This window comes from Carassius carassius, chromosome 31 (genome assembly GCF_963082965.1).
Source record: "Carassius carassius chromosome 31, fCarCar2.1, whole genome shotgun sequence".
Classification (NCBI taxonomy): Eukaryota; Metazoa; Chordata; class Actinopteri; order Cypriniformes; family Cyprinidae; genus Carassius; species Carassius carassius.
In genome coordinates this window covers 1,731,299-1,752,215 of record NC_081785.1, presented here as the reverse complement: position 1 = coordinate 1,752,215, position 20,917 = coordinate 1,731,299, and the positions used below count along the sequence as shown (strand labels likewise).

The window sequence follows — 20,917 nt, the reverse complement described above, 5'->3', positions numbered from 1 at the left end:
GTTCATACAGTGGACAGTGTTTCTCATTATAAAAAGCACATGCAGTGTGTGTTTCATGTTTGCTCGTTCTTACCTAAAGCAATCAGATCAGCTGGAGCTCAAAACACTTCATGTGTGTGATCCGGGGGCCACACAGTGACTGTCAGAGTCTCCTTCCTCCCAGCGTTAGAGCTGCCATCACGCCTGAAGGTTACTGAGCCCCTTTATCAGACACACTGTGTGTGCACTTCACAGTTTACAATCTTATGATGATCACTGATAGTTATCTTGTTTACCAGCACACATACGCAGCTGTTTTTTTCTCTACACGTATTTTTGGATGAATATTAGATTAATATTAAATAAATTAATTAATACCCGTATTCCAATAAAAATGCAACCACGTGGGGAGAAAATAGAGCGATAAAAGCAATAGTAGCACAGATTAGATTACGTGGCTGCGCAAACAGTGCGCAGCGATGATGCGCTACAGCACTGTTGTGTTAAACTTCCGAGGTCGCGCAGGACACAATAGCGCGCCAGATTTCGATTTTCGAACGTTCTATTTACAAAGAAGCAAATAAGCTACATTTAAAAATTCCCGCGTCAGGAATAAAGTCATGGACGGCCAGATTGAAACTACGGATCAAGGTAATCATATGATAATCTGCTACCAACTAAACGTGTCGAATATGTCAGAACGTTTAGAAACTTTTCAACGTCTTCTGTTTAGACACACAAAATTTATTCTGTTATTCTACCATTTTCTAGTGGTCTAAAAAAATTTACGTGTTGACGTGTTTGTCTGCATGTAATACATATTCTAGACATTTTATACAACTCAACTCTATTTTTTTGTAATTTTATTGTCATTACATGGCTCATTAGAATGAATATATATTCTCCCAATATCTTTAAATTTTTTTTTTACAAAGTTACACTGACAGAATAAACAGTTGGACAGTCCATGAGGAAATGTCGACAACAGAGTAAATATAATAAAGTGCACACAACGTTAATTTCCTATACGGATATAATAATATAGTAGAACTACAGTAACGTTATACAGTCAAACTATCCCTTGCTTTACAATCAATTCAGTTTATCCAGTTCATAAAGAATAAATAAATAGTTAAATTGTTTATGCAGCAGACATACATGACTTCTATAGAATTTTTCATAATAACCCATGAATATGAGATCTAATGTTAGTCACAGTAACAAGCTATTGAAAAATGAATATCTTTACAAAATGTTTTATTATTATTTTTATTAATGAAGTTTTGATTACTTTTCGATTATTTCACAATGTGAAAATGAGTCGCTGTGTCCACACATTTGGTAGTATAAGTGTATTTTCACATTCTCTGTATTTCTATGTTCTGTGATGTGTCAGGTGTTCTGGGTCACCTGATGGCTTTAGAGAGGGAAGGTATGGGACCGCAGGACCAGGATGAGTCTCAGAGGTTAGAGATGCTCAAGGTCAGAGCCGTGACCCTCCGTGCCCAAAGAGATCAACTCAGACATCAGGCAGACGCTGTCAAGGTGAGCTTTCTCATTGACATGAAAATATCAAAATCCAGTGTCTTTATATAGGTGCATAGTAGCATTCTATTCAGAATTCTTACTCTAAATATGTATGAGCTTTTATTATCTGCTTATTCACATTGCATGGGAGATCCTCAAAGTTAAAATCAGCAAAGATCTTCCTTTGGATGATGCGGATGCTGCAGGCGGCTACGTTGATCTACAGAAGTCTTTGTTAACAGCTTGGAGAATGCAGTTGAAAGACCTTCAGCGTGCTCATCACTTAATTGGTAATTCTGTAATAGCTAAATCATATTGAGTTCATGACTAGCTGTTGCCTGATCGATTGTGCTATCTTTCTCAGGTGGCTATGATTTGGTGGAGTGTAAGGAAGGGAAAAGCGTGTGTGTGTCTTTTCACACAGCCTTTGAGGGTGTGTATTTGGAGACGTATAACATGGAGCTGGACCTGACGCGCACCGTGCAGATCTCTCGCCATAACATCCCCCCGTCATTCCCTCTCGAGAGTATTGCCAAACAGATCCTGCAGAAAGACCTTAAGGCCTTCCTGCAAACCCTCAGCCAGAAACTCAACGCTTTAGCTGGTCGCAGACAGCAGGTCTGCCTCCTCAAGGTATTCAGGCTTCCTGCATTTACTGTAAATATTACACTGCAGATATTTGATCAAAAATACACAAAAAATAATGATGTGAAATATTATTACAATAACCTTTCTATTAGAATATATTTTCAAATATAAGTGATTACTGTGATGCATATGATACTTCCTCGTCTTTGCCGCAGGAGCTGGTTGGTTCGGTGGAGGTGATGGAGAGCAATCAGCTGTGCAGTATTCTTGTGCTTATGTGTACAGCACAAGGCGAGACTCCCAAAGCTGTTCTGTGCACACTGGAGTACGGAGATCTCACACAATGTCTGCCGACACGGGTTAGCATCGAGTGTGAAGGTACGGCATATCACAGTTGAACTGATCCTAGATAAGTTCCATTCCTCGTTTACTATTTCTCATTTAGAAAAGAACGTTCCTTTATCTCAAACAGTAAAGCAAGGAGCTTGCAACAGCAAGGTCATGAGTTAAATTTCCAGGGAGTGCAAAACCTGACGAAAAGTGTATAGCTTGAATGCAAAATAAGTCAATTGGGTAAAATAGATGTGAATATAACAGAACAAATTAATAAGAATGAATTAAAGCTCTGTCATCATTTACTCAACCTAATTTTGTTCCAAACCTGTAACTTTGGTTAATCTAAGAAACACAAATTAAAGTATTTTGAATGAAATCTGAGAGGTTCTGTCCCTCCAAAAAAAAGACATCAAGTGTTTTCTATTCCTTTATGTAAAGGTCAGAAAGACATCATAAAAGGTATCCATTTGAATCAAGTGGTTTAATCCAATGGCTTTATATAATGTGGTGGTTTGCAATGCTTCCTGTGGTTTAATTTTATGACCTTTTTAGATCTTCTATGTATTGGGTACCTGGACCTTTTTTCTCTTTGTTTAAAATATCTTAATTTTCTAGTTTTTATTTTTTTATTTTTGAGTGAATTATCCCTTAAATATGAATTTCTTTTTTCAGTTAAATCACTCATTAAGTGGCTGGAATGAAGTGTGAGATTACAAAGCATTTTTATCGTCTGTATTTCAGTTACATTGTGCTGTAACTATTAAAAAATGTGGGGAAAATATGAATTAAGTTCATAAAATCCTGGTAATTGTTACTGTTTGTCATTTTAATGCATGTGTTCTTCCTGATGTTCATTTGAAAATGAGGACAACAGTGTAATCCAAGCAGGCACTTGATTTTTCTTTTATTTTGAAGATTTGAAATAGGAAAAATAATTCGTATCAAATTCATTTGGGTTTATTTGCATTTGTTCTTGTAGATAAAACCCTTTCAGAATCTCCACAGTGGAAGAAAAACCAGTCGTTGCTCCTGGAGTCTCCAGCTCATACAGCTCTCCTGACCATGAGGAGGATGGAAAGCATCGCTTAACCAATGTGACAAAATGAACTCCATGTAAATAATGTCCTGTTACAGTGCAGTTCAAACCTGAGAGATGCACAGCTTTACATTCAGAGGTAGATTAACACGTAACTTAAGAGAACTGAGGAAACAAACAACTATTTAACATGAATCATCAGTTCAGAGTTCTCTTAATGGCACACAAATGTTCATACATACATTGTCAAATGCTCTATAGAGTTGAGAAAGCTCCTGATTTTCTGTTGTAGCTTTTCTCTCTGCAGTTGTTTCAGTCTTTCTTTATACCGTCGATAATACTCTTTCTGATACATCAGCTCTTTCTGAGAGATGCTGTCGATCAACGCCAGGTCTTTCAGCTGTAGAATGGAAAGCTGACCGTTTTCCGAAGCTTTGAGTTTCTCTGTGACTATCCTAGATGAAGAAGAATCGCCTCGCTTGACAGAGAATGATGCTGATTTAGCAAACCTGTGTTCTTCGTCATCCTCCTCACACGTTTTCACTGAGGATAGAGGTCTGAAAGCTGGAGCGGATTTTGTAAATCGTGTCTCGTGTGCATCGTTTGTCATCCTGACCTCTGATATGGCTCTCATTGTTTTGTTAATGGTTGCGTGCGGTTCACAAACCCTTAAATGAAGCAGCCGTTTCTGCTCTTTTAGCACTAGCTCTTGCTCCTGCTCCAGCAGCCTGAGGTTGAGTCTGTATTTAGCGCTGATGTTGTGTAGTTTCCACTGAAGATGGACGTCCTCTTTGTGGTTCAGCTGTCTTACGTCCATGAGACGGCAAGACTTGGGTCTCTTAATGCTTAGCTGTGTTGACATTTTGAGATGTTTCCTGAAAACAAATCAATGGAACAGACAATCAGCTTTTGGATAAGCGCGCAGATGTAGATTGTTCAAAGCTCAATTTATTTTAAAAACACACAAGGCTGCTCATATACTTACATGCATACAGTGGAGTCCAAAAGTCTTCAAAGCTTTAGCCGTTTAGACCTCAGTGAATGTTATTATATATATATATACACAAATTTATGTACAATGTATAATAAAGGTAAATTTAATGTACCTGAAACTGCTGCGTATGGTTTGTTGTTTTAAGAATCTGCTGCTATGACACTTAAACATATAAACAATGTCTTTCGTTCCGTCCCGTTTCAAGGTTTTGAATTTCAAAGTAATTTGGTCACATGATCACTATTGTGAATCTAATAACAAAGTAAAGATGGAAGGTTGAACTCTTCAGAATTTTTAGTAGCTCCCAACTCCTTTGCATTTCTATTTTTATGAAAATGTATTCTAGCAAGATTTCACATTTGAGTAGTTTGGTGTCTCTAATCTCTGCATATACTACAGCTATGCACGACAGTTGTTTGTTTGTAAGTGTTTTGTTGTATTTTTATTTATTTTATTGTATTTATTACAATTACCCACTGTGTTCCTTGTCTGCGTTTGGATGAAATTATTATTGTTGTTGTTACAAATCAGTATTATATAATATCCTTTAGCCAAGCAATTTGGAGAATGGATAGATAAAGTTAGAATACTTTATGGTATTAAGTAATGTTTTTAAGAATTTTCTACAATTAGTTCACCCTGTAATTTAGCTGTTTCCGAGATCCCAACAGATTATGTCAAGATGCACATTATTTTTAATGCATTATTGCAGTTATTTCTGCTGTAGAAGTATTACAACTACAAAACCATAAATTAATATAGGATCTTCTTCAAACTGTCTTAAGAATTTTCAGATTGTTTTGTTCTTACTGTAAAATGTGGTTCTGTTATGCAAATAATGGTATTTTGTATGGTTGACATGGTATTTTAGGGGAGAGGTACTGTACTATTGCATTTTTTCCAGTTTTTCATTTCAACGCAGTTTATGAGCAGTTCATGCGAATATTCACATCAAAACTTCATGTGATTCATTGAGGTGAGGTTAATTTAAAACTACTCTAATATGAGTTTATTGTTTTCTTTCGTAGGTAGAGTTAAATTTTTGACACATCAACAAGAAAGTGTCCTAATTTAATTAAAGTATCCGTGTTCTCCGACAACAAAACAAAGATTAAAGTCGATTATATGTCATAATTTGTGTCAGTACTTACAAACAAGCTGATCTATTCTGTTATAGATCGTTTTCATTATCATTAACCTCATATGTGCGTTGAAATTGCGCATAAAACCAAACGCTAAAGCAAGTCGCTGGTTTCAGTGCATGAGTGTCTCAGGTCAAGTTCCATTGTTATGTTGCAATACAGTGTTTTTTTCTGATGTGAAGCTTCGTTTCAATTTCTTGTTTCTTTAGCTCTAATTTTAGGTTTTAAAAGTAAAGCTGATGTCCTGTTTGTGTTCGATCACATTTAAGTGTCAAAGCAACAAATGCACAAAGACAGAACAGTAAGTAAAACAAATTATGTCTTAATGAATTATTGTATCTAATGTTCACAGTTTTATAATCAAATGAATCAAAAGTCCATTTTGTATTTATAATCACATTTCTAAACTACTGCAGGGGGAAAACGACAACAAAATGAAAATTGGAACTAGGAAGCATGGCAAACAGATTGTATTTCTTCTCATTTTTTAGTCAATGCAGGCAGTGTGTGTTGATGAATCAGGCAAACTGGATGTGAAACATATTCCTCGGCCTGAAGCCAAAGATGGGCAACTCCTCATCAGAGTCGCTGCAACTGCTTTAAACAGAGCTGACCTGCTTCAGGTAAACCATAAAATCTTGCCAATGATTGTGTCATTAATTTGAACCCAACTGACAGCTCGTAGTAATTGACAGAAAAGGGGTGTTTACCCTCCTCCTCCTGGAGAGAGTGAGATCTTGGGTCTGGAAGCCAGCGGTGTGATCGCTGACATCGGTCCTGGGGTCAAAGGGAGATGGATACTGGGAAGTGAAGTAATGGCTTTACTTGGAGGAGGGGGCTATGCAGAATATGTAGCTGTTCCAGAAGAACTCGTCATGCCTGTCCCATCACCCCTCACTCTTTATCAAGCCGCAGCTCTTCCTGAGGCCTGGCTGACTGCCTACCAACTTTTGCACTTCATAGGTAGCATTTATCTTTAAATGTGACTTTTTAACCAGAAATTAAAATTAGCTGCAAAGTTACTCGCCCCTCAGGCCATCCAAGATGAAGAAAATTTTGTGAAATTTAGCATTACATCACTTGCTCACCAATGAATGTGAATGGGTGCCGTCAGAATGAGAGTCCAAACATTTGATAAAACGTCTTGAGAAGTGAAAAGCTGTGTGTTTGTAAGAAGACATTTAGTTTTGACTTTAAGACATTCCTTCCAGCTAAAAGATGAGTCCTCTATCTATAATATTCTCCATTGAAAAAATAATCTAGTCTGAATCTGGAGAAAAATTTTCAAAAACTATGCACCGTTTGCAAACAAAAACAGTCTGAAACAAATATGTTGGTGGATTTTAATGTGAGAGCACAACAAGGGGTGGACTTTTTAGCTGGTGGAAGCAATATTATGGATTATAGACTTGTACTCTGGACAGAGCCAAAGGGTTATAGTTAAAACATCTTAATGATGGTTTTGTTTCTTACAAACACACACCCAGCTTTTGGCTTCAGAAGATGTTAATTGATGGACTGGAGATGTGTGTGTTGCTTGTAGAACATTGTGATTTATTTATTTATAAATTAACTCTTTTTCTGACGGCACCCATTCACTTTCACTGTGTGGCTACATTTCTCTAAATCTGTTCTGATTAAGAAACAAACACCTCTTGATTGGCCTGAGGGTGAGTACATTTTCAGCAAACTTTCATTTTCGGGTCACCTATTCCTTTAAATGTTCAAATGCATTTTAAGACCATTATATTTCTATAAGCTGATTTCTTTTACAGCCAAAGTGAAGCCGAATGAGACCGTATTGATTCATGCTGGAGCGAGTGGAATCGGTACTGCTGCCATTCAGCTGGTTCGCTTGAGTCGTGCGATTCCAGTAGTAACGGCAGGGAGTCCTGAAAAGCTCAGATTTGCAGAGCAGATGGGAGCAGCTACAGGAATCAATTACAAAGAAGAGGATTTTTCAGAAAAAATGCTGCAGTTTACTGAAGGTTAGTATATTAAGTGTTCTGAATGTGTTTATTCAACATTAAAAAGAACACATTTAAATGAAAGTGTGTGTGTGTGTGTGTGTGTGTGTGTGTGTGCAGGCAAGGGAGTTGATATAATTCTGGACTGTGTCGGTGGATCTTTTTGGGAGAAGAACATTTGTAGCCTTGCAATAGATGGACGATGGGTGCTTTATGGCATGTTGGGAGGTAAAACAGCAGATGGGGACTTGCTTGGCAAGCTTTTGAGGAAGAGAGGCCACCTCCTTTGCAGTCTCCTTAGATCCAGAAGTTTACAGGTCAGACTCAATAATACTACTGTAGTTATTTCAGATTGCATTGTTTCTTCATAAATTTACCAAAAAATAAAGATACTGCCATTATATAATCAAACCTCATGTCACTCCAAAACCCTTATGCTGTTTTTTTTTCTTTCTTTTTTTCTTTTGCCTGTTTCAACTCTTTTGATGATGTATAATGTTAATTTTGAAGCATTACGTGTTATGCACTTTGCATTTATGATTATTTTTTATTTATCTAGTATAAAGCAGAGCTGGTCCGGAGTTTCACGGAGCAGGTTTTGCCGCACTTCCAGTCAGCAGATCCTCCCTTGCAGCCTGTGATAGACAGCATGTTCAACATGGAGGATGTTGAAATGGCTCATCGACGTATGGAGGCCAACCAAAATATTGGGAAAATAATTCTTAAAATTGGTGTGAAATTGGAGTGAAATCATCGTTGTGTGGTTATCCCCATTTACAAAATCTATTCATGTTAAATGTTTCTTTAAAAAAAAAAGATTTCACATAAATAAATACCTTAAAGACGTTTATGAGCAGGAAACCTAATTTTGTGCATTACTTTAAACTTCTGTCTAATTGAATGTTTTATGAATCATATCCATGGTTTATGATAGTTGGGAAAATATCTAAATAGTCTTACAATTTGGCTACAAATGAGGGCTATGGTATATCATTTATATTTTAATAAACATTTTACAATAACTTGGATTGCGTGGTTAACATATGACCTTTAAATTAAAGGAGCTGAGTATCATTTTTGTAAATCTTTGATTACTATTATTCATGTGGTTAATTTTATTATTTTTATTCGGTTGTTATTGATACTTTCTAAAAAGTTTGCTTAAGTAGTTTGAAACGCCCGGTTATTTTAACGTTTTTTATTGGTTATGAGTTAACATTAAGGAAAATTTTAATTTTATGATTTTGCAAACATTCTTGTAACATTTTTATATGTTTTGATAACACGATAACAGCCACCCAGAACACCCTAGCAACCACCTAACAACAACTCATAACACCCTAACAACCGTCTTAAAACACACAGTAAGCACCATTCATAATTTCTTCAGGAAATGTACAGTAGTTTTTATGTTTTTTAACATGAAAAAAAGTACTTCAGAAAAAAACGTTTCATGTATTATATATAAAGAACGTTTTTGTGCTAACATTTTGAGAAGATTATTAAAGAGCAGATAACTTTGAACGAACTTTTTTTTAACGCTGTAAGAACATTTGTTCATAATGTTGAGAGAACGTTAGCCAGTGTTCTGAGAACGTTTCGAACGAGGTGCGCCGGATTATAAAGCAGATCCCGCGCTGCTCTCTGACACTCAGCTTTCGTACTCGACGTAGGAGAAAGTTTATTTCCTACTTCCTGGTCTAAACTCTGCTCAAGATCGATGACTCCACTTCACTTCACCGCCGTTTAAAAGCTGTAAATAGTAGTAAAAATGAATACACGCTTAACTTTATTAAAACTCGACTTCAGCTTCTTTTCATAAACGGTAAGTGATTGATTTAATTGATTATCATTAGTTCATTATTAGTTCTCTGTCAGGAGATGATCTCAACAAGCCTGAGCTCAAATCAGCGCCAGTCTACTGAAAAGAAAAATATAAAATGCTTTAGTAATGTAGTTCTCTATACTTAATATATTTTTAAATGGATAAGGAAATGGAATCATTTTTGTTTTAGTTGTGTTTTTTCAATGTACTGTATGCACATATAGCCCTATTCGGACTCCTAGGTCATAGTCTACATGTCATTGTTATTATTACTTAATGTCTTTTAATCAGCTAGTGCTTTGTTGATTTATTAGTGGATGTTTAATTTTAGGTGTTTATTTTGCTTTGATATTTTAATTAATGCAGTGGCATTCATTTTTTAATAAGGCATAAGTGTCCAAATACATTCATATAAGAATAAAAACATATTTTGACTATAAGAAAGGATGGCTTAACGACTATTTTCATCTTCAATCTCTAGTATTTTTAGCAGAATTTAACGATGACAGATTCAAGCCGACCTCAACGCAAGCTTTCCCGAGCTGGAGAGAGTTTATACCAGACATTAGGCTTGGAGAAAGGAGCTTCATCTGTCGATATTAAGAAAGCATACAGGTATTCTGGTTAATAGTTTATGTTCATCAGGTAATCACAAATGCAACTTCCCTCTAAAGGCTTTGTTTTATAAATCCCCACCATAAGAAAACTGGCACTGAAGTATCACCCAGACAAGAACCCCAACAACCCCGAAGCAGCAGACAAGTTTAAAGAGATCAACAATGCCAACACCATCCTCAACGACGAAACCAAACGACAGATCTATGACGAATATGGCTCTATGGGCCTCTACGCCGCGGACCAGTTCGGAGAGGAGGGCGTTAAATACTACTTCCTCATGTCCAAATGCTGGTTTAAAGTGAGTAGTTTGTGTGTATGTTTCTTATTTGTTTTTATTTCTACTTTTACTGTATATAAAATGTAAATAATAAAAGTCATGGCATGGTGAAATGTACACCACAATACCATTGCATCTTGAAAAAAAATCCTAATATTATCTTGAAATCAAGATTAGGCATCAGAATCATTCATACATATTCAAATCAGATGAGAATTGAAGAAATAGTTATAATCTGGTTTAGAGGGAGACAGCAATCATGTCTTTGTGCAGTCTTTGCTGCTGATTACGCAACAATACAAGAGTTCTTCACCTTACAAATGGTTGTTTAAAGCAAAAATGTGTTAGAAACCAGTACTAGATTTCATTCAGCAAATGTGATGACGAGTGGTGTAATCTCAGTTGTTTTCTATTTTTCGGTTCAGGCGCTCCTGGGATTGGGAATGATCTTCACATGTTGCTGCTGCTTATGCTGCTGTTGCTGCTGTTGTGGTAAATGTGGCGTTTCGGAGAGCGAAGACAATGGCCACTATGTGGATCCAGATGTGCTGGAGGCAGAGATGTCAGAGGAGCAGAACAGAGGTGAGGAGCAGGAGCTGTGGAGACTGCAAACACAAGCTTACCAGATATAAAGAACAGAGCAATGTAAATCATGCAATTCACTGTATTTTTTGTGATTTACAGGCAATGACACAGTAATAATAGGACAGCCTATTCCCAGTCCTGCACCTGGAAATTCAGGTGAACAACATATGTATTATGAATGGATAGATAGATAGTACAGTAAGGGGTCAGTAAGATTTTTTCTAATACTTTTATTCAGCAAGGACACATTAAATTGATCAAAAGTAAAGGTAAAGACATTTGAAAATTCAGTTTGCATCACAGGAATAAATTGCATTTGAAATTAAATTAAAATAGAAAAGCGTTATTTTAAATTGAAATATATTTTACACAATATTACTGTTTTTATCAGTACATTTACTGTATTTTTAATAAAATTCATGCAGCCTTGGTGAGCAGAACCCCCAAATGTTAGTGTATAAAAATAATGGATTTATCATATAAATAGTGCAATTCATCAATTATCAAACACTTATTGGTCACTGAAGTAACTCTTCTTATTTGGTTTTCTATTGCTTAACTATGACTTTCTTTGTGTTGTTTTACAGAAAGCTCTGTGATTGTAGGAATACCTATTCCTAAAAACTCAGGTGAATATCAGCACCAGTTTTTAGCAATAGCACATAATATTCTGTGATGTGATGTACTTTTAGGAAACAAAATGGCATTCAATTTCAGATTCTGAGTTTGGTTATTTTGCTGTGTTGTCGTGCAGATGAAGACACTTCTGTACTGATCACTCCAGATGTACATGAGGCGCATGAATAGAGCAAACAACAACCTCCAGACTTGTTAAGGAGACTGAATCTTCCCTGTTTCTGGTTGCTGTGGATGGAAATGAGGACAGTGCTCTAGAAATGTGTTTGAGCATCAGTGGTTTGTATTACACAGTGCCTGTGCGGTTTGTTGCTCATTTGACCTCCACATATAATGCTATTTTTGTTTACATCATTTTATAATTGCGTTTTGGTTGCTTGAATGTCTCATGACTTTTATTGCAGAGACACTTTATATTGTAATGCTTCATTGATGCGCCATTTAAAGCAGCTGTATGTAGTTTTGTGTATTTTTTTCAACTTTGGAACCCCCCTACAGTTGAGTGAGTTGTAAATATATCACGGTCCTGCAGTGAGTCACTGTATACAGTACATGCATTTGTTGCTGTCATAAAACATTTCATCAATTTCGCAACATTTCGTACCAACTTAAACAGATGTTTGGAAAGAAACAATAGCCGGAATGATTTGGAAACTGATATTTCAAGCTAAAAATGTACATTCAGTTGCTTTAAATGACTTTTAGAGTACAATCAAACATATCTTGCACAAAAAAAGTCAACCTGAAGTAATACCATAAAAATGTTCTGTTTATATAACAACACCAGATTCATTGATTTGCTTGATTTAATATATTTAACTCCTACACTGTGTAAATGTTAAACCGTGCTTTTACAGTGAAACCTAATAAATGCATTTTGTGCTTGTTACATCAGTAATTCTTAAGAACATAAAGTTGTTATTGTTAATACTGTATTTGTACAATGTGAAGTCATTAAGGCTCCAATACATAATAGGGAATAAGTCTTTTCTTATCTGTCTATGCACATAAACATGTATGGTTTAGTTTGGAACCGTTACAAGCAAACCTAATTTGGTATTATGTCGATTTTTTTTTAAGATTCAAGCGAATGTATAAATAATGAACATTATGATCATTAAGGTAGGGGTTCAGAGTTTAAAAGGACCACTGAAATCATGTCTCACTGGTGATAAAGCAGGTGAATGTTTTGTTTATTGTGGTAATATTACACAGCCTCAGGGATGGTTTTGTCTGAGTTTCTGTGTGTATAAAAACTTTGTTTATAATGGAAATTTTATGATTTCTATGTGGAATAATGAGAGATGAATAAATAGTCAATTATTGCATCTACTCAAGCTTTTAATGTGAGTTTCTTTATGTGAATCTGTACAGCAGTGACATTTCTCTATATGCAAGCAAAACAAAATATGCTTTAATAATGTCTTGCAAACGTAATTTCTGAATGTTCAAAAAGTTTATTCTCGGTAATGTGAATGTTAGATAAAAAGGGGATTTTCAATTTAATTTTGCAAACATTATGGAAATGTTGCTTTTGGAAGTTGTCTAGACCATCTATAACTAGTAACATTTAAAAAAAAAACATTAGTAAATGTACATGCTGAAATGATTCAGAGAAACGTTCCATGGATAATGTTTAAATAGTGTCTTTGTGCTAACGTTTTGATTGCACTTTTAGAGACCAGATAACTTTAAACAAACATTTTGTGAACTTTACTTGAAGAACGTTTGTTAAAAAATGACCTTGCCTGTTCTGAGAAGTTTCCCTGTTAGCTGTGATGTCACGTGCAAATGTGAGCATCTGTTTTCCAAACCCTCCAGTTTTTTCTTTTCTTTATCGCTAGCTTTGCAGTGTGACCTTGACGAAATCTAAACATGGTTTCACTGCACCAACACATTTTTCTGACACGTTATAACAGCAGCGTGTCAAACAGCATATGGCTTTAGTCCAACGGCAAAATTGAAATTTCATATAAGTTTATCTAGAAACCGTTTACATTTTTTTTGACTTGCTCAGTCCTGTTAATACAAGCAGGATTTATTGAAATAATTTTTTGGTAATTGTCTCCATGATGAACTTGGAGGACAAGACCTTGAAGGACTCGCTAGAACTTCTGGGGTACGTCTCTCATATTCAGTTAATCAATCGGACTTGTTTGAAGTGTTTGATCTAGATTTCTTCATTCTGTTTCTTTTAGTCTTCTGGATAATTCAGAGGAGGAATGCCTCAGCCCTCAGTTTGAGTGTAAACATGACACTCGAGCGTTTCATTGTCACAGTCTGAAAGAAACACACTTGAAGCAGCAGGGCAAAACACAGGCCCGGAGGAAGTTACTCATCACGTGTGCTTTGTGCTTGATCTTCTTGATCGGAGAAGTCATTGGTGAGAAGAAAAGGACATGCTATGTTTAAAGGACCTAATGTATAACCTGCTGATGGACATGAACTCACTGTTACCTTTAGATGCATTTAAGACTTATGTGTTGATGTTCTGCTCTTGCAGGTGGTTACGCTGCTCACAGTCTCACTATTATGACCGATGCTGCACATCTTCTCACTGACCTTGGCAGTATTTCGATCAGTCTCTTTTCATTGTGGATTTCCTCTAGGCCACCATCCAAACATCTGACCTTTGGATGGCATCGATCAGGTGTGTTTATTTATATGCACGTGCAAAGAAATGCTAACCACGGCTGCATTTATTTGATTGTAAATACAGTAAAAACTGTTTTGTGAATTGAAAAACTGAATTGTTTTCTATTTGAATATTTTTTCAAATATAATTTATTTCTGTGATGCACAGCTGAATTTTCAGCATCATTACTCCAGTCTTCAGAGTCACATGATTCTTCAGAAATCCTTCTAATATGCTGATTTTCTGCTAAAGAAACTTTTTTTATTACTAATAGTGTTTTTACTGCTTGGTATTTTTGTGGAAACTGTGCTATTTTTTTTCTTCTGCTGAATAGAAAGTTCTCAAGAGCAACATTTATTCGAAATATAAATCTTTTGTAACATTAGAAGTGTCTTTACTGTCACTTGTGATCAATTTAATGCAACCTTGCTCAATAAAAGTATTTTTTTCTTAATTCAAAATGAAAGTTTCTACAGATATGAAGCAGGACAACTTTGTTTTCAACATTGATGATAATCAGAAATGTTTCATGAGCAGCAAATCAGCGTATTATTAAAATGATTTCTAAAGGATCATGTGACAGTAATAGCTACTGAAAATTAAAAAAAATAAATTACATTTTAAAATATATTCACATAAAACAGTTCTTTAAATTGTAGTAATATTTCATAAAATCACTTTTATACAATAATTGCAGCCACTTCTCTCAAAAACACTAACAATCTTAATGATTCCAAACTTTTGCCTCATGACTATTCCATCTGCTCCACGGTGTTTCTGTCATTCGTTTTGTCCAGAGGTTTTAGGGGCTCTTCTGTCTGTTCTGTCCATCTGGACAGTGACGGTGGTTCTTGTTCTCTTTGCCGTTCAGAGGCTCATCAGTGATGATTATGAGATACACAGTGATATCATGATGATCACAGCTGCATGCGCTGTATTGCTCAACATCTTGTGAGTGATGCTGTTTGATTTATTTCGTTAGTAGTGTTTGTTGGCATCTTCTTGTACAGTGTTTTCACGTGTGTTTCCATCAGTTTGGCATTCATTCTCCATCCATCTCCGGTCCGTCACTCTCACAGTCACAGTCTCTCAGAAGAGCACAGTAACACCAGCGTGAGGGCCACTTTCATTCACGTGCTGGGAGATTTACTGCAGAGTTTAGGTGTGCTGCTGGCTGCCACCATCATCTACTTCAGGGTTTGTACTTTACCATTATTGACATACAAAAGTACTTTCACACGTGTGAATGTGAGTCATCAGATCAAGTGTCTCAAATGCTGCAGGATGTTTTCACTTCAACATTATTTTTCTTCTTCATTTGTGCTTGAATCAACTTGTTCTGGTAACTTTTAGAGGATGTATGAATTCAGTGCACCTCAAGTCCACACAGATGTAGATCATCAGTAAATTTTAGCTTGATCATTAACTAAAAAAATGTCAAATATACGTCACTTGTTTTTATATTTCATTATTTAATGCAGAGGTTTCCAAACTTTTTTCGGTCAAACTTCTTTAACCTAAATATTTATGTTAATATTTCAATCATTTTAAAACCACATTCACATGTCCATGGCTCTCTGTTGTTGGTTAATAGCTACATGACATGGAGGTAAACATACAAAATATTTCATCTTTATTGGCATGTTTTATTTATTTATTTATTTTTATTTTACATTTTTATTACTTTTATTAGCTTTTCAACACTTTGGAAAACTGTGTAAGCCAATTTCCATAATAAATTAAAGTAATTGCATCTTTTTAATCTGCATAAACCTTTATTTCTCGCAATTGTGATTGTTTTTCCCCTCTCAGAATTCATGTAACAAACTTGCAAACTATTGATAGAAACTCCTTTATTCATTGATTTTATTATTATTATTTACCTTCATTACCTTTTATTTTTTAACCTTATTATTTATTCAGAGGTGGAAAAGCTGGCCTTTTTTTAAACCACTGTATATGCAATAAAACATAAAATACATGCATAACTTTTGTTCCTCTGTCTAAACAGCCTGAATGGAAAATAGCAGATCCTATTTGTACTTTTCTGTTTTCGTTATTTGTTTTTGGAACAACATTCACCATCCTGAAAGACGTTGTGGTGTTGACACCCGTGTGGTGTTGACTTTGACACTGTGAAAGATGTTCTCCTGTCAGTGTGTGGAGTCAAATCGACACACAGTCTGCACATGTGGGCTCTCACCGCAAGCGAAACCCAGCTCTCTGTGCACGTGGTCATAGGTAGGTCAAAATACACATTCAAATGCACACACAAATAGCATTGGGAGACCAGCCTTTGTTTTTTTTTTTATTTTTATTTTTATTACATTAACATTTAATCATTTAGCAGACGCTTTTATCCAAAGCTACTTACAAATGAGAACAATAGAAGCAGTCAGGTCAACAAGAGAACAACAACAGTATACAAGTGCCATGACAAGTCTCAGTCAGTCTAGTACAGAAAGCATAGCCAGGTTTTTTTTTTTTTTTCAAGAATATGATATACAAGAAATGAAAAGGTAAGTGCTGGTATTAGTTGGTTAAGTGCTGGCAAAAAAGATGAGTATTTAGATGTTTCTTGAAAATGAGTAAAGACTCAGCTGTACGAATAGAGATCAGGAGGTCATTCCACCAGCTCGGCACAGTCCAGGAAAAAGTCAGTGAGAGTGATTATGAACTTCTTTGGGATGGTACCACAAGGCGTTGTTCACTTGCAGAATGCAAACTTCTGGAGGGCACATAAGATTTAACCAGTGAGTTTAGGTATGTTGGTGCCGTGCCAGTAGTCGTCTTGTAGGCAAGCATCAGTACCTTGAATTTGATGCAAGCGGCTACTGGTAGCCAGTGTAACCTGATGAGGAGAGGAGTATTGTGACCTTTTTTTGGCTCATTGAAGACAACCCTCGCTGCTGAATTCTGGATCAATTGCAGAGGCTTGATAGTACATGCAGGAAAGCCCACCAGGAGAGCATTACAATAGTCCAGACTGGAGAGAAGAAAAGCTTAGACAAGAAGTTGGGTGGCTTACTCTGACAGGAAGGGTCTAATCCTCCTAATGTTGTATAAGGCAAATCTGCAGGACTGGGTCGTTGTAGCAATATGGTCTGTGAAGCTTAACTGATGATCCATCACAACTCCTGGGTTTCTGGCTGTCCTCGAAGGAGTTATGGTTGAAGAACCCAGCTGTATAGAGTAGTTGTGATGAAACGATGGGTTAGCTGGAACCACCAGCAGTTCTGTCTTAGTAAGGTTGAGCTGAAGGTGATGGTCATTCATCTAGCTAGAAATGTCACTCAGACTGAAAAGAAGAGTTGAGTGTCATCAGCGTAGCAGTGATAGGAAAAGCCATGCTTCTGAATGACAGATCCTAATGACATCATGTACTTTAGATGGAGAAGAGAAGTGGTCCAAGTACTAAGCCTTGAGGAACCCCAGTAGCAAGTTGTTGTGACTTAGAATCATCACCCCTCCAAGACACCCTGAAGGATCTATCTGATAGGCAGGACTTAAACCACAGGAGTGCGGTTCCAGTGATTCCCATCTTTCTGAGGGGTGGACAGGAGAATCTAGTGATTAACTGTGTCAAAAGCAGCAGACAGGTCCAGTAAGAGGAGTACTGAGGATTTTGAAGCTGCTCTTGCCAGTCGCAGAGCTTCAGTAACCGAGAGCAGAGCAGTCTCCGTTGAGTGGCCGCTTTTGAAGCCAGATTGGTTGCTGTCCAGGAGGTTGTTCTGTACAAGGAACATAGAGAGCTGGTTGAACACAGATCACTCAGCACACTACAAGTCTGTAGTTTTCTAGAAGCGCTGGATTTAGAGATGGTTTCTTAAGCAGTGGGCTTACCCGAGCCTGCTTATATGTTGAGGGAAATGTTCCTGAGTGAAAAGAGGTGTTGATAATGTAAATAAGTAAAGATATGACTGAAGAAGAAATCGCTTGAAGGAGGTGAGTGCGGATCGGATCAAGTGTAAAAGTAGTAGGATGAATGGACAGGAGAAGTTTGGAAACGTGCGTATCTGAGAGTGGAGAGAAGGAGGAGAGAGAGTGGGCATTAGTTGTTGTGAAGGTATCCTCAGTCTTTGGTGTGGAGAATTGATCACTGATGGTTCTTGTCTTATTTGTGAAGAAAACTGCAAAGTCAGCTGTAAGAGTCGATGGAGGAGGAGGTGGAAGCGGATAAAGAAGAGAAGAGAAAGTTTTGAAGAGTGTGTGAGCGTCACAACAGTTGTTAATTTTGTAAAGTAATAATGTTTGTATGTGTGATGCCCCCTAAAGTGTTATCACATTTGTGGTAGTTACTGTAATTTTATAATTTGTTTTTGAATATTTGTTCAGTGGTATTGAACCTGGTTCCACCATCTTTGCACTAAAATATTTTATATAGAGGTCAGGAGTAATTGTGGAGTCTGCCAGCAGGGGGCAGTGTGGCGCTTATTGTGCTCCAGGGGGGCTTTACGTCAGTTTGCTCCGCTTTGCAGTTTTTCTCCACAAATGTGAACATAATAATGCTATAAAAGTAATAACTGAATAGGCCTACAGTATATGGTCACATATTTATTTTTGTAATTTGATCTGTTTGCCATTTCCAATTGTCACAATTGTTTACTTAGTGTTATTTTGGTGAATTGTATCAAAACCAGTTGGGGTCAGTTTCACTGTAAACATCATCATAATTAATAATAAAATACATGGAACCCACAGTTACAAAAATGTGTTGTTTTAAAAATGTATTGCCACGGAACTAGTAAATTGTGTTCCCTTTCATAGGTCACTTCGATGCTGCGGTGACGTCACCGCGTACGGGAACACCTTCGGTGTGACGAATGTCTGAAGCCCTATACCATCCCGCCAATCCTATTGGCCAAATAGCGCGTGGCACCGCCCATGCATGTGTACGCATATATATACCTGGTGCCGCGCGCCATTTACCTCAGATTTCATTCCTGCAGTACGAAGCGAATCTTCTGTGCCCTATTGTCTCGCGTTCAACAGCGATCATCACAAGCAGTATTCTCCTCTCCGCGGACGCGATGAGTTTCAGAAAGTGCAAAGAGCCGTGTACCAGGTACATCGTCAAGGGGGACACTCATGACAGGTGCGTAGTTTGCCTACATCACGCACAGGCGGCGCTTAGCGGCCTTTCTTCATGCCCCCACTGCGATGGCCTGCGGCTCAGAGTGCTGCGCTCTAGGGTAGATGTGTTCTCCGATGTCGCCGTGTCTAACCCCCGCCACATCACTTCTGCGACTGCTGAGGCACCCCACGAGGTGATAGCTTGGGGTGACACGTGTGACATGGATCTTGAGGACAGCTCAGCGCTGAAATTTTCTCCACATCGCTCGCTCTCCCCTACCCTAGTGCATAGGAAAACCTTTATTGACCCTGTCATCTTTTCCTGTGAGGATTTACGGCCCACACCGGAGGCATGTACTGCCATCTCCTTCGGTTGTGACCGCCATGATGACGACGTTCTATCCACCGCGGCCTCGGGGTCTGAGGACTTCGCGGCCGACACGAGCCCTCTCCCTCCTAGTGGACAGGAGAGGCTTGTTTCCCCCTCCTACAGTGAGCTGTTGGACGTGGTTTCCCGTGCGGTGGGTACATTGGGGCTGGAATGGGAGGTTGAGAAGGCCGAGGCCCAACCTTCTTCGAAGCTGGACGACCGTTTTTTGACTAGTCGCACACCTGCGCAGCCCCGGAGGCCTCTACCCTTTTTCCCGGACCTCCACCAGGAGGATTCGAGGTCCTGGAAACAGCCGTTTTTGGCACGGATCACGAACGCTGCAGCTGCGGATTTCGCCACCATTTCTGATATGGCGGACCATGGCTATGCAGCGATACCGCCGGTGGAAGAGACTCTCGCCGAGCAAGTCCCCCCCCCCTCCTTCCCTCGAAGGCGTGTCGAGTCACGTCCAGTTTAGTGGGGAAATCCTACATGGCCGCTGGCCAAGCGGCTGCTTCGCTCCATTCTATGGCGGTCCTCCAGGCCTACCAAGCGGAACTGTTAAAAGGATTGGATGAAGGGGAGGGTATTACACCTGAAGCGGTAAAAGAACTACGGTGGGCAACTGATTTGGCGCTTCGTGCTACCAAACATACTGCTCGAGCAATGGGCCGTTCCATGGCTGGTCTGATTACGGTTGAGCGCCACCTCTGGCTTAATCTCACTGACATAAAGGAGAAGGATAAATCTTTTCTTATGGATGCCCCTCTCGCGCGATGACAGCAAAGCTTTCTCTCCCGCGCGCTCCGTCGATTGCATCATGCGTACAGCACTTCAGAGCGGGTCACGCTGTAACAGTGAGAATGTGCCCTTAGACTGTTAGGTCTAATGGCGGCGCCGCTTCCCGTAGTTCATCTGGGTTTGCTTCACATGCGCCCATTTCAGTGGTGGACGAAACGACAGAATATTTCACCCCGTTGTCTTCCGCATCGAACGATCTCGGTGACACGGAGGTGTGTGATGTTGTTAAAACGGTGGACGTCAGCCAAATTTCTCCGCACCGGGGTTCGGCTGGGGATTTGTGCTTCCCGAGAGACTGTCACTGGTCTTTCTGCTGAGACCACTGAGACTATACTAAACTCTAGGGCAGCTTCTACGAGACGCCTATATGCTTTCAAGTGGAAACTGTTTATGACTTGGTGCGAAACTCATAATGTGGATCCAGTTTACTGCCCACTGGCTTCAGTACTGGAGTTTCTTCAGGACCGTTTTTCGGATGGAGTGACACCAGCCACCATGAAGGTGTATGTGGCGGCTATTTCGGCTTAC

The 20,917-nt window shown here is 38.3% G+C and overlaps 4 protein-coding genes across 5 annotated transcripts; all 4 read left to right on the top strand.

Moving 5' to 3' along the window:
* Positions 1–32: 32 nt before the first annotated feature.
* Positions 33–4,441, top strand: cenpo (centromere protein O). 2 transcript variants are annotated; one of them, XM_059518465.1, is made up of 6 exons: positions 33–189; positions 1,376–1,524; positions 1,658–1,796; positions 1,871–2,139; positions 2,310–2,472; positions 3,410–4,441. In XM_059518465.1, the coding sequence occupies exons 1-6, from the start codon at positions 111–113 to the stop codon at positions 3,517–3,519; spliced, it is 909 nt and encodes a 302-aa protein (XP_059374448.1). In that variant the 5' UTR covers positions 33–110; the 3' UTR covers positions 3,520–4,441. The 2 variants fall into 2 exon arrangements, with proteins under 2 accessions (XP_059374448.1, XP_059374449.1); XM_059518466.1 differs by lacking the exon at positions 33–189 and adding an exon at positions 453–630.
* Positions 4,442–5,672: 1,231 nt separating this feature from the next.
* tp53i3 (tumor protein p53 inducible protein 3) lies at positions 5,673–8,317 on the top strand. The gene is made up of 6 exons (XM_059519517.1): positions 5,673–5,903; positions 6,094–6,225; positions 6,298–6,565; positions 7,378–7,590; positions 7,690–7,886; positions 8,129–8,317. The coding sequence occupies exons 1-6, from the start codon at positions 5,886–5,888 to the stop codon at positions 8,315–8,317; spliced, it is 1,017 nt and encodes a 338-aa protein (XP_059375500.1). The 5' UTR covers positions 5,673–5,885.
* A 921-nt stretch (positions 8,318–9,238) lies between these two features.
* Positions 9,239–12,617, top strand: LOC132111296 (dnaJ homolog subfamily C member 5-like). The gene is made up of 7 exons (XM_059518464.1): positions 9,239–9,394; positions 9,876–10,009; positions 10,097–10,310; positions 10,715–10,871; positions 10,974–11,030; positions 11,462–11,503; positions 11,629–12,617. Exons 2-7 carry the CDS (start codon positions 9,897–9,899, stop codon positions 11,679–11,681), a joined length of 636 nt encoding a protein of 211 aa, XP_059374447.1. The 5' UTR covers positions 9,239–9,394; positions 9,876–9,896; the 3' UTR covers positions 11,682–12,617.
* A 962-nt stretch (positions 12,618–13,579) lies between these two features.
* On the top strand, positions 13,580–15,498 carry LOC132111882 (proton-coupled zinc antiporter SLC30A2-like). The gene is made up of 5 exons (XM_059519516.1): positions 13,580–13,629; positions 13,709–13,893; positions 14,014–14,160; positions 14,943–15,096; positions 15,180–15,498. The coding sequence occupies exons 1-5, from the start codon at positions 13,580–13,582 to the stop codon at positions 15,496–15,498; spliced, it is 855 nt and encodes a 284-aa protein (XP_059375499.1).
* The last annotated feature ends 5,419 nt before the right edge of the window (positions 15,499–20,917 follow it).

Excerpts from the sequence above, each read along its gene's own strand:
- LOC132111296 (XM_059518464.1), top strand. The coding sequence starts at position 9,897 with ATGACAGATTCAAGCCGACCTCAACGCAAGCTTTCCCGAGCTGGAGAG. Across the intron at positions 10,311-10,714 it reads TGTCCAAATGCTGGTTTAAA|GCGCTCCTGGGATTGGGAAT; the intron begins GTGAGTAGTTTG and ends TTTTCGGTTCAG. Across the intron at positions 10,872-10,973 it reads GTCAGAGGAGCAGAACAGAG|GCAATGACACAGTAATAATA; the intron begins GTGAGGAGCAGG and ends TGTGATTTACAG.
- cenpo (XM_059518465.1), top strand. The coding sequence starts at position 111 with ATGTGTGTGATCCGGGGGCCACACAGTGACTGTCAGAGTCTCCTTCCT. Across the intron at positions 2,140-2,309 it reads AGCAGGTCTGCCTCCTCAAG|GAGCTGGTTGGTTCGGTGGA; the intron begins GTATTCAGGCTT and ends TCTTTGCCGCAG. Across the intron at positions 2,473-3,409 it reads GGTTAGCATCGAGTGTGAAG|ATAAAACCCTTTCAGAATCT; the intron begins GTACGGCATATC and ends TTGTTCTTGTAG.
- tp53i3 (XM_059519517.1), top strand. Across the intron at positions 7,591-7,689 it reads AATGCTGCAGTTTACTGAAG|GCAAGGGAGTTGATATAATT; the intron begins GTTAGTATATTA and ends GTGTGTGTGCAG. Across the intron at positions 7,887-8,128 it reads TTAGATCCAGAAGTTTACAG|TATAAAGCAGAGCTGGTCCG; the intron begins GTCAGACTCAAT and ends TTATTTATCTAG.
- LOC132111882 (XM_059519516.1), top strand. The coding sequence starts at position 13,580 with ATGATGAACTTGGAGGACAAGACCTTGAAGGACTCGCTAGAACTTCTG. Across the intron at positions 13,894-14,013 it reads CTTGATCGGAGAAGTCATTG|GTGGTTACGCTGCTCACAGT; the intron begins GTGAGAAGAAAA and ends CTGCTCTTGCAG. Across the intron at positions 15,097-15,179 it reads GCTGTATTGCTCAACATCTT|TTTGGCATTCATTCTCCATC; the intron begins GTGAGTGATGCT and ends TGTTTCCATCAG.